The 16,884-nt window shown below is 38.2% G+C and overlaps 4 protein-coding genes across 4 annotated transcripts; all 4 read left to right on the forward strand.

Annotated features, from left to right (window-relative positions):
• The first annotated feature begins 1,969 nt into the window (after window positions 1–1,969).
• On the forward strand, window positions 1,970–4,980 carry LOC114742183 (probable galactinol--sucrose galactosyltransferase 5). Its single transcript, XM_028930461.1, has 4 exons — window positions 1,970–3,199; window positions 3,646–3,823; window positions 3,906–4,273; window positions 4,357–4,980. Exons 1-4 carry the CDS (start codon window positions 1,970–1,972, stop codon window positions 4,921–4,923), a joined length of 2,343 nt encoding a protein of 780 aa, XP_028786294.1. The 3' UTR covers window positions 4,924–4,980.
• Window positions 4,981–7,064: 2,084 nt separating this feature from the next.
• On the forward strand, window positions 7,065–10,943 carry LOC114742193 (ribonucleoprotein RB97D). Its single transcript, XM_028930469.1, has 4 exons — window positions 7,065–7,585; window positions 8,009–8,287; window positions 9,394–10,168; window positions 10,208–10,943. Exons 1-4 carry the CDS (start codon window positions 7,262–7,264, stop codon window positions 10,504–10,506), a joined length of 1,677 nt encoding a protein of 558 aa, XP_028786302.1. The 5' UTR covers window positions 7,065–7,261; the 3' UTR covers window positions 10,507–10,943.
• Window positions 10,944–12,270: 1,327 nt separating this feature from the next.
• Window positions 12,271–13,087, forward strand: LOC114742191 (germin-like protein subfamily 1 member 16). The gene is made up of 2 exons (XM_028930467.1): window positions 12,271–12,403; window positions 12,486–13,087. The coding sequence occupies exons 1-2, from the start codon at window positions 12,280–12,282 to the stop codon at window positions 13,016–13,018; spliced, it is 657 nt and encodes a 218-aa protein (XP_028786300.1). The 5' UTR covers window positions 12,271–12,279; the 3' UTR covers window positions 13,019–13,087.
• A 2,461-nt stretch (window positions 13,088–15,548) lies between these two features.
• Window positions 15,549–16,300, forward strand: LOC114742192 (germin-like protein subfamily 1 member 16). Its single transcript, XM_028930468.1, has 2 exons — window positions 15,549–15,663; window positions 15,768–16,300. The coding sequence occupies exons 1-2, from the start codon at window positions 15,549–15,551 to the stop codon at window positions 16,298–16,300; spliced, it is 648 nt and encodes a 215-aa protein (XP_028786301.1).
• The last annotated feature ends 584 nt before the right edge of the window (window positions 16,301–16,884 follow it).

The raw sequence follows: 16,884 nt of genomic DNA on the forward strand, positions 1-16,884 counted from the left end.
GTATAGTGAGAAAAAAAAATCGTAATCTTCGATAAAACCTCAGTAATCATGTTTGGCCCCTCCACGTTCATTGCTTCGGTACACGTATTATACTAATATGTCTCCACGTGTCAGGGACCTCGGGTACAGCAGTGACAACGCCGGATTTGAAGGGTCGGTGAACAGTGGGCCACAGCATCACCCGTAGTAGTTGTCGGTGCATTCATCCCCCGAAACTTAGGACGCTGAACAGCTACCAGAAAAATCTTTTATGGTGTGGGGAAAAAAGAGAAAAGGAAAAAGTAGTCTAGTAAGGGGCCCACGTTGAATAGAGGCTGTTCTCAATGGGAACCGTAAAAAGAGGGCCCCACTGAGCCCACTCCTTTTTTTTAATGACCACAGAAAAATCTCAATTGGGGGCCCACAAGAGAAGCGGGTAACGGGTCAGGTTGGGAGACATAAACATTAAGATGTACTCCGTCGCTTTAAAATTTTTTAAAATATTAGATGTTTTAATTTTTTTTAGGAGTAATTAATGTGATTCTTTCAATTCCTAAACGAATGCAGTACATAGACATAACAGGTGATTTTAAGGAGCGTATTTTACAAGTAAAAGCATAAAGATTACTCTAGAAATTATTTAGACGTACATGATGAAACGATGCAATTACTAGCCCCTTAAAGATTTAAAATTGAGTTTTGTGAGTGAAAAAAAAAATTAAAAATTCGAAGAGTGCCATTCGTCTCAGCTCTCAAGCCTGATTCCACCAACAAATAAAAGGAAAACTTCTCAATTAGTAGTCATCAATTCATTTATGCGAAACAGGATCTCACTAATTTGATTTTATTCGATCTGGTCACTTTGATCGATATAGTCACTTTATTTTTTCTGTTTATTACGATGCGAAAACAATCTCACAGTGAATCTAATTATTTCTGAACAAAGCCAATCAATCTAATTCAATTTTGATTGATTTAAATATAATCGGAGAATCTTTAAATTATGCCTTCTTAGCGGGCATCGGTTTGAAAAATAAACAAGTCTTTAAATTACCAGCATATCGTATGCTGCGTCCTGAAGGATATGGAGAGAAATGTATGGTCATCTATATTTTCTCATGTCACTTTCTCATTAGTTATGAAATTATCAGGTGGAGCAGTGATTAAACGGTGAGATGGATGCTTATTGATATTGATTTATATGACATAATAAGGGTAGTTTAGGATTCAAGTCTTAAGGGAGAATTGTTATGAAGGCTTAAATAAAAAATATAATTACTGAAAAGTCTCAAAACAATAAAGTAGTCAGTAATAATAAATTTTAGAGCAAAACTTATTGATTTTTTTTTTAAGGGACCCGTTATGTATGGTCATCCCTTAGCCCCCCGCGTCAAGGTTGTTTACTTCGTACCAATTACCAAACACACCCGGTTTACCGACGACTTATTCTGACGGGCCCACTTCGAGAGACTTCAATATAATATCACCTTGCCTTCCCCGACCGGATAATAGATATATTGACATTTTTCAAGGAATTTCACATTTTCATAGCAAAGTAAGAAGAGACCAGACATGATTTTTTATAATAAAAAGTAATATAAAATAGGAAACAACATCTTCAAACCACCCTCCTTCGCCTCAGCTTCCCAGTGGTAACTGTGTGGCCTCCCTCTATAAATACTACCCCACTCAACCTCTTGAAGCAGCATCACAAAACAGGCAACTTTTGATTCACTTCAACATCCAACAATCACTCTCATACCAATCTTCTCAAAATCTCTGATTTGTATATAATCACTCATCTTCTCTGATTCTCTCCTCCAAAAATATCCCACTAATTGATTTCAGCTTTCAGTCTCTACTCAATCCTTCTGTCTTCTTTCTTCATCTGTATATTTAACTAAACCCTCCAAAATAACCAAACCCTGCGTTGTTCATTCTATATATCTCAGAAGTCCTCTGTTTTCTGACATCGTTACAGGACTATATAATGGCTCCTCCAAGTTTGAGCAAATCCTCCTCCAATTTTACCAAGTACGTTGATGGCTTCAACCCTTCACCGTTTCGCATACACGGGTCAAACCTACTGGTCAAAGACCACGTTGTTCTCTCCGACGTGCCTGAAAACATCACGGCCATTCCCTGTTCCTACACATCCACCACCCCATCCCTCTCCACCTCCGGCTGCTTCATCGGCTTCGACGCTGCTGACGCGAGCAGCCGCCATGTGGTCCCCATAGGAAAACTCAAGAACATAAGGTTCATGAGTATTTTCAGGTTCAAAGTCTGGTGGACCACCCACTGGATCGGCTCCAACGGGCGAGACCTTGAGACCGAGACCCAGATGATCATGCTCGACAAGTCGGACTCGGGTCGGCCATACGTCCTCATACTCCCCATCATAGAGGGTCCGTTCCGGGCTTCAATCCAACCGGGTGAAGACGACAACATCGACGTCTGCGTCGAGAGCGGGTCCTCTCAGGTATCCGGTGCCTCATACCGCAGCGTCGTTTACCTGCATGCCGGCGAAGACCCGTTCAGTTTAATGAAGGAGGCGATGAAGGTCGTGAGAGCCCATCTCGGCACGTTCAATCTCTTGGAGGAAAAAAACCCTCCTGGCATCGTCGACAAGTTTGGCTGGTGCACGTGGGACGCATTCTATCTTACGGTGCACCCGCAGGGCATATGGGACGGCGTTAAGGGTCTCGTCGACGGCGGGTGTCCTCCGGGACTCGTCCTCATCGACGATGGGTGGCAGTCCATCTGTCACGACCGGGACCCGATAGCCAAAGAAGGCATGAACCACACCGTCGCCGGCGAGCAAATGCCATGCAGGCTCATCAAGTACGAAGAGAATTACAAGTTCAGAGAATACGTGAGTCCCAAAAGGTCAGGTTGTTCAGGAGAAAAAGGTTTGGGTGCGTTCGTGAAGGATTTGAAAGAGGAGTTTAAGACCGTTGATTACGTTTACGTGTGGCACGCGCTTTGTGGGTACTGGGGTGGGCTCAGGCCCAACGTCCCAGGGCTGCCGGAATGTGTGGTGGAGAAGCCCAAATTGTCGCCGGGACTGGAGACGACGATGGAGGATTTGGCCGTCGACAAGATCGTGAATAATGGTGTGGGCCTGGCCCCCCCGCATATGGTCGATCAGATGTACGAAGGGCTTCACTCCCACTTGGAGGCCTCCGGCATAGATGGGGTGAAGGTCGATGTCATCCATGTAAGTTACTAATTACAATTCCATTTTCATTTGTCAACTTATTGTTTAATTCTAAACCTACCTTTCTAATGGCCCAAAAAAAATCGACCGCTCTTGTGAGGTGGAGAGGTGTCACTTTTAAGTAATTGTGTGCCCCTACGTGTCAAATCTTAAAGCTTTCTTGAGGCTTAAATTGAAGCGGCAAGCTGTAGGCCGTCTCTCATCTCATCTCCGTGCATGTGTCTGCTTTTTAATGTACAGCTCACAATACGATGCGAGAGAATTCTAGTTCTAGTTCATTTTAACTTCAATTACTTGTTTTTTTTCCTTTCTTTCTTTTAAATCCCTTGGTTTTGGTTTTACTTTTACTTTGACCCTTTTTGGTCGGCACGAAATCTCATTGATGTGGTTCCCCCCCCCCCTTTTTAAATAAACGGGACATTGATTCTAATGAATATGGAAAACAGTTGTTGGAGTTGGTGTGTGAGAAATACGGTGGACGTGTTGATTTGGCGAAAGCATACTACAAGGCGCTCACAGCTTCAGTGAGAAAACATTTCGGAGGCAACGGTGTGATTGCCAGCATGGAGCATTGTAACGATTTCATGTTACTTGGAACTGAAGCCATATCTCTCGGTCGTGTCGGTACGTCCCTTTCCCACCTCACACTTTTAATTCATTTTGGATTGTTATGATCGGTGTGTCATCGTTGATTTGTGTGGAGCAGGGGATGATTTCTGGTGCACTGACCCTTACGGTGATCCAAACGGTACGTTTTGGCTGCAAGGATGCCATATGGTGCACTGTGCTTACAACAGCTTGTGGATGGGCAACTTCATCCACCCGGACTGGGACATGTTTCAGTCCACTCACCCCTGCGCCGCCTTCCACGCCGCCTCTCGAGCCATCTCCGGCGGACCCATCTACGTCAGCGACTCCGTCGGCAAGCACAACTTCGACCTCCTCAAGACCCTCGTCCTCCCTGATGGCTCCATCCTCAGGTGCCAGCACTACGCCCTTCCCACTCGAGACTGTCTCTTCTCCGATCCCCTCCATGATGGCAAAACCATGCTCAAGATATGGAACCTCAATAAGGTCTGTCTCACTCCCATGTTGCTCTTGTTAATCTAACCAAAACACGTCCCTTCTAGAATCTCACGGTTCTCTTGCTGAAACAGTTCACTGGGGTGATCGGGGTTTTTAACTGCCAGGGAGGAGGGTGGTTTCCTGAAACCAGAACCACCAAATGTGCTGCTGAATGTTCGCATTTGGTGTCAACCAAGACAAAGCCTCAGGATATAGAGTGGAAGAATGGCGACAACCTCGGCATTTCCATCGAAGGAGTGCAGGTTTTTGCCATGTATTTCCATCAGACCAAGAAGGTCATCTTGTCAAAACCATCCGATGCTGTTGAAATTTCCTTGGAGCCCTTCAATTTCGAGCTCATTACTGTCTCTCCGGTGACCGTCTTGTCCGGGAAATCTGTCCATTTTGCTCCGATTGGTTTGGTGAACATGCTGAACACCGGAGGGGCTATTCAGTCGCTGGCTTTTAATGAAGACCAGAGCGTGGCTGAAGTGGGAGTGAAAGGTAGTGGAGAGATGAGGGTTTTTGCTTCAGAGAGGCCAAAAGCTTGCAGGATTGATGGGAAAGAAGTTGAGTTTCAATATGAAGAGGGCATGGTCGTAATTCGAGTACCATGGCCTGGTTCTTCCGGACTCTCCCTGGTTCAGTACACATTCTGAATATGGGGTGTCAAGAAATACTGATTATTATTATTATTTTGTTTTCAATCATGATTGTTAATAGACAGTGATTTTGATTAGGGGGGCCTTTTTTATCCCTTGCCTAAAGTGGTGTTCTTTTATATCTCGTGAACAAGTGATTTGAATATTGTTTGTAATTCGTGGTGTTATTTACTATTTGGCCCGAAATCTTATAGATTTGTTTAACCGAAATGGCAGACTTGGAGTTCGAAGTTATGAATATCTCTTCAATCAGCCTCGTATTTGATCCAGTAATGTTATAGTTCCTGCACCTTATATTGCAGGAATGGTCATCGTTTTTATTTCATTGGTTTAGTAAGACGTGGAGCTGTGTAATTTAGGCATATTCTCAAGACATTTGGAAAATCGACTGCTCTCGGATAAGAGTTCGACTTTTTAATATTAGGCTACATTAAACCCTGCGGCTTGCTAGGGAGTGTTTGGATATCCTGAAAAGTGTTTCTCAGAAGTACTTTTCTGTAAATTAAGATAAATTCATTCACATATTTACCTCATAGACCTCATAGACCATAAAATCACTTTTGAAACCATGATTTGAGTGTTTTCGAAAGAAAAAGAAATGGAAAATACAACACATACACACACATATGGGCTGCTAATGGTCGGCCCTTAACCTTTAGAGCTAAGTTAGTGGGCTCTTTCTGGGCCAATTAAGTTGTTGGGCTTACCATAAACAGACAGCGGCGACAAAAATTCCATTAGTGCCACTCAAGGTCCAAAGTCTCTTTCGTCAAGTTACAGTTATCTAAGAAAGGTGCTCTTACATATTTTTTCGAATAAGAAGATACCTATATTCTAAGGAAAAAAAAATTACAGTTATCTCTGACCCAAAAAATGTACAGTTATCTATCTAATCCATTTTCTTTCTATGTATTTTTTCTTTCCAAACCCAACTCCTGATGGTTAAACTTAAACTAATGAGGTCAATTTCTGTTGTCTTACTCAATGCACATTTAATTCACGCTAAAATTGATTTAAAATTAAATCAAGATAAATCAGGTAGAAAGTGTCTTAAAATTTGATTCATCAAGTGAAGGACTTCTTAGTTCAATGACACTTCACACCTCCTCTGTTGTGGGTTCTATACTCACAAGAACTAAAATGCATGGGTGTGTGAGCCTCCTTTTCTGCAGGGGAGGGGGTTAATTGTGTAAGTAAAAAATCCAAATAATAAAATTTAAAATCAATAATAATATTTTTTTGACTAGGGGAATCAACAAAGATGATTACCTACATTTTTACTCGAAAAAAAATGATAAAATGATTGTATATTAGACATGCTTTTTAAATTCATCCAGCTTTTTTGTTGTTGATAATTACCTTTGTTAAATATTTCGTAATTTCGTAAATAATTAAAGGGATAATTAATCCACAGCTCCTTATAGTTTCAACTAATTTTGAATCAGGTCCTTATAGTTTTTTTTCTTTTTATCAGGTCCTTATACTTTCACCTGTTTTTAATTAGGTTATTGTATTTATTTTTCTTTTTATCAAGTCCTTATAAGTTCACTTTATTTTTAATTAAGTCCCTGAATTTTTTATTCTTTATTTTATAAATTCTAATAGTACTATTATATAAAAATAAAATAGTATATATTATTTAATATTAGTTTATAGACAATAATATTCTAAAGATATTGAATTATTATAATGATTTTAATTTTTTCAGAAAAAAATTAACTGTTCTAAAAAATTTCCTGAATTAATTAATTCTATTACTTTTTATTACATAATTATTAATTTAATTTAATTATTAATATTTAATATTTCAGTATTAATCTATTTAATTAAGCTTATATTTAATTAATAAATAAAAATTAAAACTACATGGACTTGATTAAAAATTTAGTGAAATTATAAGGACTTAATTAAAAAAAGAAATACAAAGACCTAATTAAAAAAAAATAAAAGTATAAAGACCTGATAAAAAAAAATTATAAAAACCTGATTCAAAATTTATTAAAATTATAAGGAGTTGTGGATTAATTAACTCATAATTAAATAACAGAGCAAACGAAGTGAAAAAGCCTTGCGAGCCTTTGGAAAAAAAAAAACAGAAGGGAAAAACCTTGGGCGAGTCCGCGGAACTATTGTTCTGGCCTGAAAGAGTACATTGAAGGTTTGGTTCTTTCACGTCGGCATCATCACTGAGCCGTGGTTGTCGGGTTCTTCCGTTTATCTCACACGAACAGCAACACTAGCTTCTCCCCGAAGAAAAGCCCAGAAAATTTCAAAATTAAATAGCCTAGCATCTCTGTTTTACTGGTTTTGCGTGTGAAGAGCGGTCTGGGAATCCATGAATACGACACCGTTCATGGATAAGCAGATTATGGATCTAACCCAAGGATCGTCTTCGAGCAAGGATTTCATCGACCTGATGAGCCGTCCTAAGGAGGAAGAAAAGGCAGACGCAGAAGGTGAAGCTCGCCGTGGCAGCCACCACCAAATCGGTGGTAATGGGATTAAGGAGGATATCATTCCCAGTTACGATTTCCAGCCGATTCGCCCACTCGGAGCTTCGACCCAGTCTTCCAATCACGATTCCAGCCCTAATATGGGAGGGATTTCGAGGTCTTGGAATTCTGACTCCAAGTCTAACTTTTCCACCCCAATCCTTAGAGTAAGAACCCCCTTCTCCTGCCCTAATTTACTCATATTCTATGAATAAAGGCTTGCATCGTTTGGTAATTTGTTTTGGGTGCTTGTCTCTGATAGCTGATACTCTGAACTGAATGTGGTTACTTTCATGTTGGTGTTTTTACTAACTTCTTAAAATAAGAGTTAACGTCTGGATCGAATTGTTGATGGCTTCGTGCTACTTTTTTAATTTTGATCTTGAAATAGGTTTCATATGCGGGCCACTTATTGAGCATGAATTTGCTTTGTGCCTATCTAGTTCTATTGCACGCATTTTGTATTGCCAAAAAAATTTTCTCAGCGTTCCAGGGTTTCGTGTACTTGGATAATATGTTGATTATATGTTTTTATGATCGTGATTTAATGTCTTCTCTTAATGTTAAGCTGTTTTCCTTCCGTTGTGCAGAATTATAATTCTCTGGACTCTCTTGAACCTGCAAAAGTCACAGTGGAAAAGGATCAAAATGCCTTTGATGCTGCAATACTGTCTGAGATAGATCAAACCATGAAGAAGCATATGGACAATTTGCTTCATGTGCTGGAAGGCATCGGTGCAAGATTAACACAACTAGAAAGCAGAACCAACCATCTTGAAGATTCTGTGGATGAGTTGAAGGTGTCTGTTGGAAACAACCATGGTAGCACTGATGGGAAAATGAGACAGCTTGAGAATATCCTTAGAGAGGTATTTTTTGTAATCATATTATTCCCTTTCACTCTTCTTAGTTATAGCTTTGATTTAGCGGCATTTGATGATAATGAATGCCTATGGTGGATGGAAAGGACATGATATTTGCGAGTTCTGGAAAAATCACGCTAGTAAGAATTATGGATGTTAACAATTTTGACTACCATGATCTCTCAAAATATTTCCTGGTTCAACTGCTTAATAGGTATTGACTAGCATTTTTTCCCAACCCAAATCAGCACTGGAAAGTAATGGTAATTTGGGTATAATTATATAATATCATCCTCGTCCTGAATAATTTTTTTTCCTGGGCCTCTAAATTTTCCCGAACAACTTTCTCGTTGAATAAAAAAATCCAAAAATTTTCTATTGCCCTTTCTGATTCAGGGGGTGTTTTGGACGGAATCAAAACTATGGTTTTAAAAGTGCTTTTACAGTATACGAAGTAAATATGTGGAGGAGTTTATTTCGATTTGCAGAAAAGTGCTTCTAAGAAGCATTTTTTATGGTGCCCAAACACCCCCTCAATGTATTTTTGCCTAAGCAAGTAATGGTATGTTGTTGTACGAGAAGCTTAGCAACTATGCAAATATGAATTTTGCCTGTCCCCTGACTTTCTTTTTCTTGATCTTAGTATATAGTATTCTGGCTGACAAACGGATGGTGGGTGATTTCTTTCCGGATTGTAATTGTATTCTTTGATTTCGCTCATGTTTGATAATTTATTTCTGGCCATGGGTTGGTTCTCTTATCTTCTTCTTCTTCTTTTTTCCTCCCTCTAATTCCTCCCTGAGAAATTCTAAGTTTCAGCCATGAGAATGACTTTGCTTTGAGCTAGGCTCATGGCTTTCTTCAAGGGAATCTGCATTTCTGATATGCAAAGAGATTGGGCAACTCTTTTATGTAGTCATCTTCCTGGGCCTTTTGTCTCATTGTTCTGTTCGCTGTGTTTATTTTCTGATTTTAGAATTTCTTATCCTCAATTTGTTCTTCCTCCCGTTTCTAATGCATATAAGTTCATGGGAAAAAACTTGTAAAGTAACTACCGGGTTACTTTCCTTTTTCATTACCTTGTTTGACGAAAAGTTTTACAAAATGTACAGGTGCAAATGGGTGTACAAGTTTTAAAGGATAAGCAAGATGTGATGGGAGCTCAACTGCAGCTGGCAAAGCTACAAGTGTCCAAGGTGGACCAACATTCAGAAACTCAGGCTAGTGTAACTACAGATCCTGTACAGCAAACTGCATCGGCTTCTCAGCAATTGCAACAACAGCTTCCTTCCCCTGTTAATCTTCCACAATCAGTTGCTGCGGTCCCTCACCCTAATGCTCCTCCTCAACCTCTGTCCCAACAGGGTGTGCCACCTCCAGTTCAACTTCCTAATCAATTTCCTCAGGCCCAAATTCCTTCTGTTCCTCAGCGAGAACCTTACTTCCAACCACCACCTCAATCTCACGAGACCCCAAATCAGCAATACCAATTGCCTTTATCTCAACAGCCTCTTCCTCCTCCTGGGGCACCTCCACAGCAGCAATATCAACAAAACCCTCAACCTCAGTACCCTCAGCCTGTACCTCATCCACCTCAACAGCAGCCATCACCTTCTCCTGTCAGTCCCCCGCCTCAACTCCCATCTTCAATGGGTCACCATGTGGAGGATGCGTCTTATATTCCTCCTCAGAATTATCCACCCAATGTCCGCCAACCACCATCCCAGCCACCACCCAGTGGGCCACCTCCTGCCCAGCAATTCTATGGACCGCCATCCCATGCCTTTGAACCGCTCTCTAGTAGATCTGGTTCAGGTTTTTCTTCTGGGTATAGTGCACCATCTCTACCTGCTGAGCCATATCATTACGGTGGATCGCCTCAGTATGGTGGCACTTCAGGGCTAAAACCACAGCTGCCTCCCTCAGCTGTGGCTCCTCCAAGTGGAGGAAGTGGTTACCCTCAGCTTCCTACTGCTCGTGTGCTGCCCCATGCATTGCCTACAGCGTCAGCGGCAAGTAGCAGTTCTGGATCTGGTGGAAGTGGAAATCGGGTCCCCATAGATGATGTGGTTGACAAAGTGGCAAGTATGGGATTCCCTAGAGACCATGTGAGGGCAACAGTTCGAAAGCTAACAGAGAATGGTCAAGCAGTTGACCTCAATGTAGTGCTGGATAAGCTTATGAACGAAAGTGATATCCAGCCAAGAGGGTGGTATGGTCGGTAGCAAGAGGGAAATTGACGTATATCTACATGTATAGAAGCACCACTTGTTCCTGGGTAAAAATTTAGGGGAAAGGAAGGAGGCTTGCTTCATGATTGGATTGTGCCACATTGGATGCTTTGACTTTTATTTCTTTCTCGATTTGTTTTGTTGGAGACTTGAAACTGGTCTTTTGCCTTGCATATCTGAGACTCATCTGTTTACTTTTTTTTTGGCACTATGTATATTCAAATAAGTGATAGTGGATTTTTTTAAAACGACTTGGGCCGTTTTAGTTATGCCGTTTAAATATAGTTAGTATGCTGCCTACAGGATATCCCAAATCGCTGTATGGGGTACTTTGATTCGGGGCAAGGTCAGGTGGCCCAGTGACCTGTGATGTTTTGTATTGGGTAGGTAACTACCTTCTGTAGCACTGAAGCTTCGGCTTGCCTTCTTAATATTAGTTAGTTAGTTAGTTAGTTAGTTAGTTATCCTCATCCATTGCGCGGGGGAAGATGAAGAAATCGGTGCCGTAAATTATGGAAGAAATGTTGGTACTGAGATTTGATAACCAGTGTCTTCTCCTGGAACGAGTTCTCACTTCATCACATGGGGATTGGAATCCAATTCGTACAGTTAATATGTAATTCTCTACAATTCTCATTATAAGCTATTTAATAAATTTGGTTGGATAAATTAAGAAAGTTAGATGTTAATTAATTATTTATAACAAATGTGACTTGCAAGTCAGGTATAATAGTTTGTGAAAAAATATGATAATGATGCTGTTTAAGGGTGTAAAAGCTGAGAGGTATTCTCTTTAAATAATTTAATTTGAATCTAAATTCATAGTAAATCAGTATAGAAAGATGGTGAAAAAAAGTCTTTAGTGATAATTTACATTTTTTTTTGGTTATTTCTGTTTAACAATATTTACTTTTATTTGTTTATTACTTTTTTTGGTTTAGTGATAATTTACATTTTTTGATTTGTCTTTGGTAATAATATTTATTTGTTTATTACTGAGCAGTGCTTGGGATACGTAGCCTTTGTCCTTTGACATGCTATGGAAGTAGTCACCGGTTGTACCCGTAAGCTACTGGGCTTTGGCTTCTTTTTTCTTTTCAACGAAAAATCCTAGCTCTGGTTCTTAATATAAAAACTAATTAATTAATTTAAATATATTAAAAAAATTATTTAAATTAGTTATTTATAATAAATATGTATTGTTTTTTTTAAAATATTCTTAATAATCAAATATATTAGTTAGAATTATTATTATTACAGGAATTATTTTTAAAAAAATAGATAAATATAAGAGATAAAATAGATTGACATTTTATATTTATTAAGAAGCAGAGAGAGGTAGTAGAAACATTTATAGCCGGGGGAGGTACTCGGCCGACAAAGATGCGTGAACATGACATGGTCTTTCCCTTCAGATTATTGTATCCTTCGTTACGGTATTAAAATTTGGAACGTTTCTTCAACAACCTCAAGACTTGACAAGCGGCACAATTTATACTCTTGAGAAGAAATTAAGGCAACGAGAAAAACTCCAACTAGTTTCAGGTATTTGGTAAAGATACTTCACTAATAAAATATTTATCGTCGTTGAAAAATTAAAACGGACTAGGTCTTGTTCGTCTTCGTGCAAGTAAAATATCGACCAGATCAACGCCTCCTCCTGCAGCTTATAAATACACCTCGCTGCCATGCAACGATCTCATCCCTCACAATCAGCAAATTACACACAAAAAACCAAGATTTGCTATATCAGATCAAAGAGAAAACATGAAAGCTTGTTGCCTGATCCTTATTGCCTTCTTGGCTCTCTCATCTTCTGCTGTCTTTGCTTTTGATCCTAGCCCACTTCAAGACTTCTGCGTTGCCATCAACGAAACCAAAACTGGTGGTGGTACGTATTAATTATCAGCTTTCCTAACTCCTTTTCCATTATGACATATGACACATCATCTTTCCTTTATTTTTACATGCAGTTTTTGTGAATGGGAAGTTCTGCAAAGATCCCAAGCTTGTCTCTGCCAATGATTTCTTCTACGGCGGACTGAAACAAGGAGACACATCTGGTCCACTCGGATCAGCAGTGAGTCCAGTTGCTGTAAACGAAATCCCAGGGCTCAATACTTTGGGCATATCGTTGGCTCGTATAGACTTTGCCCCTAAAGGCTTAAACCCTCCACACACTCATCCTCGAGGCACTGAGATTCTTGTAGTTTTGGAGGGAAAACTTCTAGTGGGTTTTGTTACGTCCAACCCAGAGAATCGCTTATTTACCAAAGTATTGCACAAGGGAGACGTGTTTGTGTTCCCAATTGGTTTGATTCACTTCCAACTCAACGTGGGTCATGAAAATGCAGTGGCCATTGCTGGTTTGAGCAGTCAGAATGCGGGAGTCATCACCATTGCGAATGCTGTGTTCAAATCAGACCCTCCAATTTCTGCTCAAGTTCTCACCAAGGCTTTTCAAGTGGATAAGAACATAATTGCTGCTATTCAGAAACAGTTATGAATAGAAAATATATAGTTGAAGAAAGAAAAACTAGCTATTCATTCACATTTCATGTATTGATTGGATTATTGTTTGTAATAATTTGTTTCTCTTTGCCATTGTAATAGTGTATGGATCCTTGCATCTTATTTTTCACGTTTGAATAAAATAAGCGATATATATGCTCATTAAGTTATGCCTTTACTTGTATTTTGAAAGCCAAACGGCAATTTTATATTGAGGGCCAAAGTTCTATTGGTCTCTCTCAGCAAATTAAGCGTATGCATTTAGCAGTAAGATACTAGCATTTTTCTACTTCTACCAAGTAACCCTATCAACGGAAATTTAGTTCTGATTTATGAAAACCGAAAGAGAAGAAATAACTTGTGATCAAAGATATATGTCAGTTCTGATTTTGATTGCTACTACTTCCGGTCACAAATATAAAAGCTAGTTGACTAATTTGAGTAAGTTAAGAAAATAAGTTAAATTAGTTATTTATAATAAATAGGTGCTATCTTTCCTAAAATATCTTTATTAATCAAATTTATTAACTAGAACTATCATTATTATAATGACTGTTTTGAAAAAAAATAGATAAATATAAGAGACAAAATAGACGAGGGTCTTATATTTAGAATTAAAATAAAAATCAAATAATATTTTATATTAAGGAATAGAGATAGTATATATGTATTGTCTATTGGATCTCACAATGCTTAATTATTTTGTGATTATTTATTGCAACCCCCTTGGATCTCTGTAAATCAGAAAACATGCCTAGGAACTCGCAAAGCACATGGACATCAATTTTTGAAGTTTCTGAGTTGTTTGGATGGGCTTTTTATACAACAAACTTTTAACGAAAAAGTTGAGTGCAGTGAAACTCAACTAATTATAGTTTCGTCACCGTAACCTGCATATGTCAAAAAGAAAAGGAAAAATTAAAAAATGATATTTTTTCATGTCATCATTTCTTGTTAATTTCTTTGGATATATTATTGTTGATGCAACTCGCCTTTAAAATAACAACACATTGTCACATTGATGTTGAATAATGTTGGCATTAGATTATATATATACTAGTAGTTCTTAATTATCAAATATTTTAAATTATGTGACGATACATAAATAAAAGTAGAACTAATTTCCAGTTTCTGTGGTGTATCAAAAAAAAAAAAATCTACTTTCTGTATACTATCGACGTTGTGGTTTCATGGTTAATTAATATTCACATACCTTGCCAGCTTGCCATATGCATCATCTCACGAGGTGGATGAAGAAATTTTTACTGTAAAACATAATAAGATGTGAGTGATGTGACGATAAAGCCTCTCTCGATCTTTACTTGGAACGAGGTTTCATTTCATCACATGGGGTGATGGGGGTAAGTTTAGTCAATTTTTGCACAAATATAATCTGGGTGTGGGAATGCGAGAGACAAGTCCAAAATAAGTGCGACTAACTACTACTTATTTTATTATTACATATCGTTCTCATTCGTTCTTCATGGGTACCTAAGAAAATAGAAGAAAATGATGCTTTTTAATTAATAATTTAAGTGTATGAACATTAAAACTTGATGCTGAGAGGGAATTTTTTCAACGGATTTATTTTGAATCTAAATTGATAGTAATTAAATAGTACGGAAACTTGATAGTTCAAAAAAAGTCTAAATTGATAGATTTTTTTAAATTATTGTTGTTTTTAATAATTATTATTTTTATTCGTTTCTTAAATAAAATTGGAAGGATAATTTTTATATAACAGCAATTATAAGGATAATTTTATTCATATCTTTATTTATTACTTTCATATTTAATAGTTTTGTGTACCAATTACCAAACAACTCGTTAGAACAACTTCTAATTCATTTGCATCAAGTATATATTGAGTTACTTAGCTAACAAAGATGTGAAAATGAAATAGTCTTTCCGAATATTGGTTACGATAATTGGCATCTGGAACTCTTCTTATTCTTATTAATTATATTAACCAAACCAATTCATACTTTTCTTCAACAACCCCGGCATATGAATTATCCGGCCGGATTCATAATATAGTATAGCCGCGTTCACATTTTATAATATTAATAATAAATATATGGGCATTTTGGCACATTAATTGATTAAATAAATAATTAAAAAAGAGAGAGAGACATATTCAAATTCAATCGGCAGCCAAATCTTACCTAGGTAATTAATTAAGACCTTGTTACCAGCCATTCAGTGTTTAACTATTCATGGTTCGACAAGTGGCGCAATTTGTTCTCGAGAAGGAATTAAGCCGCCAACGAGAAAAATTCCAACTATTTTCAGGTGTTTCGTAAAGTTATTTCATTAATAAAATATTCATAGTCCGTTAAAAAATTAAAACAAAAACTCAGTCTTGCTCGATCTTCGTGTAAATTTTAAAAAATAGACCAAATCAACGCCTCCTTCTGCAGCTTATAAATACACCTGATTGCCATGCAACGATCTCATCCCTTACAAACAGCAAATTATTTATACAGCAGAAACAAACCAAGAGTTGCTCTATCAGCAGAGAAAAGATGAAGACTCTGATCCTTATTGCCTTCTTGGCTCTCTCGTCTTCTGCTGTCTTTGCCTTTGATCCTAGCCCGCTTCAAGACTTCTGTGTTGCCATTAACGAAACCAAGACCGGTGGTGGTACGTATAGTGTTCTCAGCTTTCTCTTCCCCGCCCATTTCTAATTCCATTTCCATTGTGAAAAGCACGCATCTCAACGTCTTTCCTTTATTATTTTGCAGTTTTTGTGAATGGGAAGTTCTGCAAAGATCCCAAGCTTGTCTCTGCCAATGATTTCTTCTACGGCGGACTGAAACAAGGAGACACATCTGGTCCACTCGGCTCAGCAGTGAGTCCTGTTGCTGTAAACGAAATCCAAGGGCTCAATACTTTGGGCATATCGTTGGCTCGTATAGACTTTGCCCCTAAAGGCTTAAACCCTCCACACACCCATCCTCGAGGCACTGAGATTCTTGTGGTTTTGGAGGGAAAACTTCTGGTGGGTTTTGTTACGTCCAACCCAGAGAATCGCTTATTCACCAAAGTACTGCACAAGGGAGATGTCTTTGTGTTCCCAATTGGTCTGATTCACTTCCAACTCAATGTGGGTTATGAAAATGCAGTCGCCATTGCTGGTTTGAGCAGTCAGAATGCAGGAGTCATCACCATTGCCAATGCTGTGTTCAAATCAGACCCTCCAATTTCCGCTGAAGTCCTCACCAAGGCTTTTCAAGTGGATAAGAACATAATTGCTGCTATTCAGAAACAGTTATAGATAGAAAATTAATATCATTCATTTGAGTTATAGATAGTAATGTTTGTTGTAATGGTTCTTTGTATCTTTTTTTTCATGATTGAATAAAATAAGCGATATATGCGCACATTAAGTTAATTATGCCTTTATATATGCATATATGTTGAAATTAAAAATATATATCAATGAATGCAACCAAGCCATCAGCAATATTATTATTGAGGGCTAAAGTTTATTCTTTTGATCTCTACAAATCACATCCATACATTTCTGAAGAAGATCTAGCATTTTTCTGCCCAATTCTACGTACTAAAGTAACTCTACCACAACAGAAAATTAGTTCTGATTTAGAAAACAGAAAGGAGAACAAATAATCTGTTGTCAGATGTTATCCCTCAGTTTGGTGAATATAGAGTGTAATTTAGTGTTAAACTTTATTTGTGTGCTACAAATTAAACAAAGCGAAGGTGATTATTTATCCATCTTTGCTTTGATCATACTTCTCTACCTTCACAATATTGATCGAACTTCTACACATGCAGGATGTTCTCACAACTGTTATTTATTTTTGTGAATTTTAGTATATGTAGTGTTAAAAAGTGAAG

The sequence above is a fragment of the Neltuma alba genome, unplaced genomic scaffold, assembly GCF_004799145.2.
Source record: "Neltuma alba isolate B1F8T4 unplaced genomic scaffold, ASM479914v2 tig00003680_pilon, whole genome shotgun sequence".
Lineage (NCBI taxonomy): Eukaryota > Viridiplantae > Streptophyta > Magnoliopsida > Fabales > Fabaceae > Neltuma > Neltuma alba.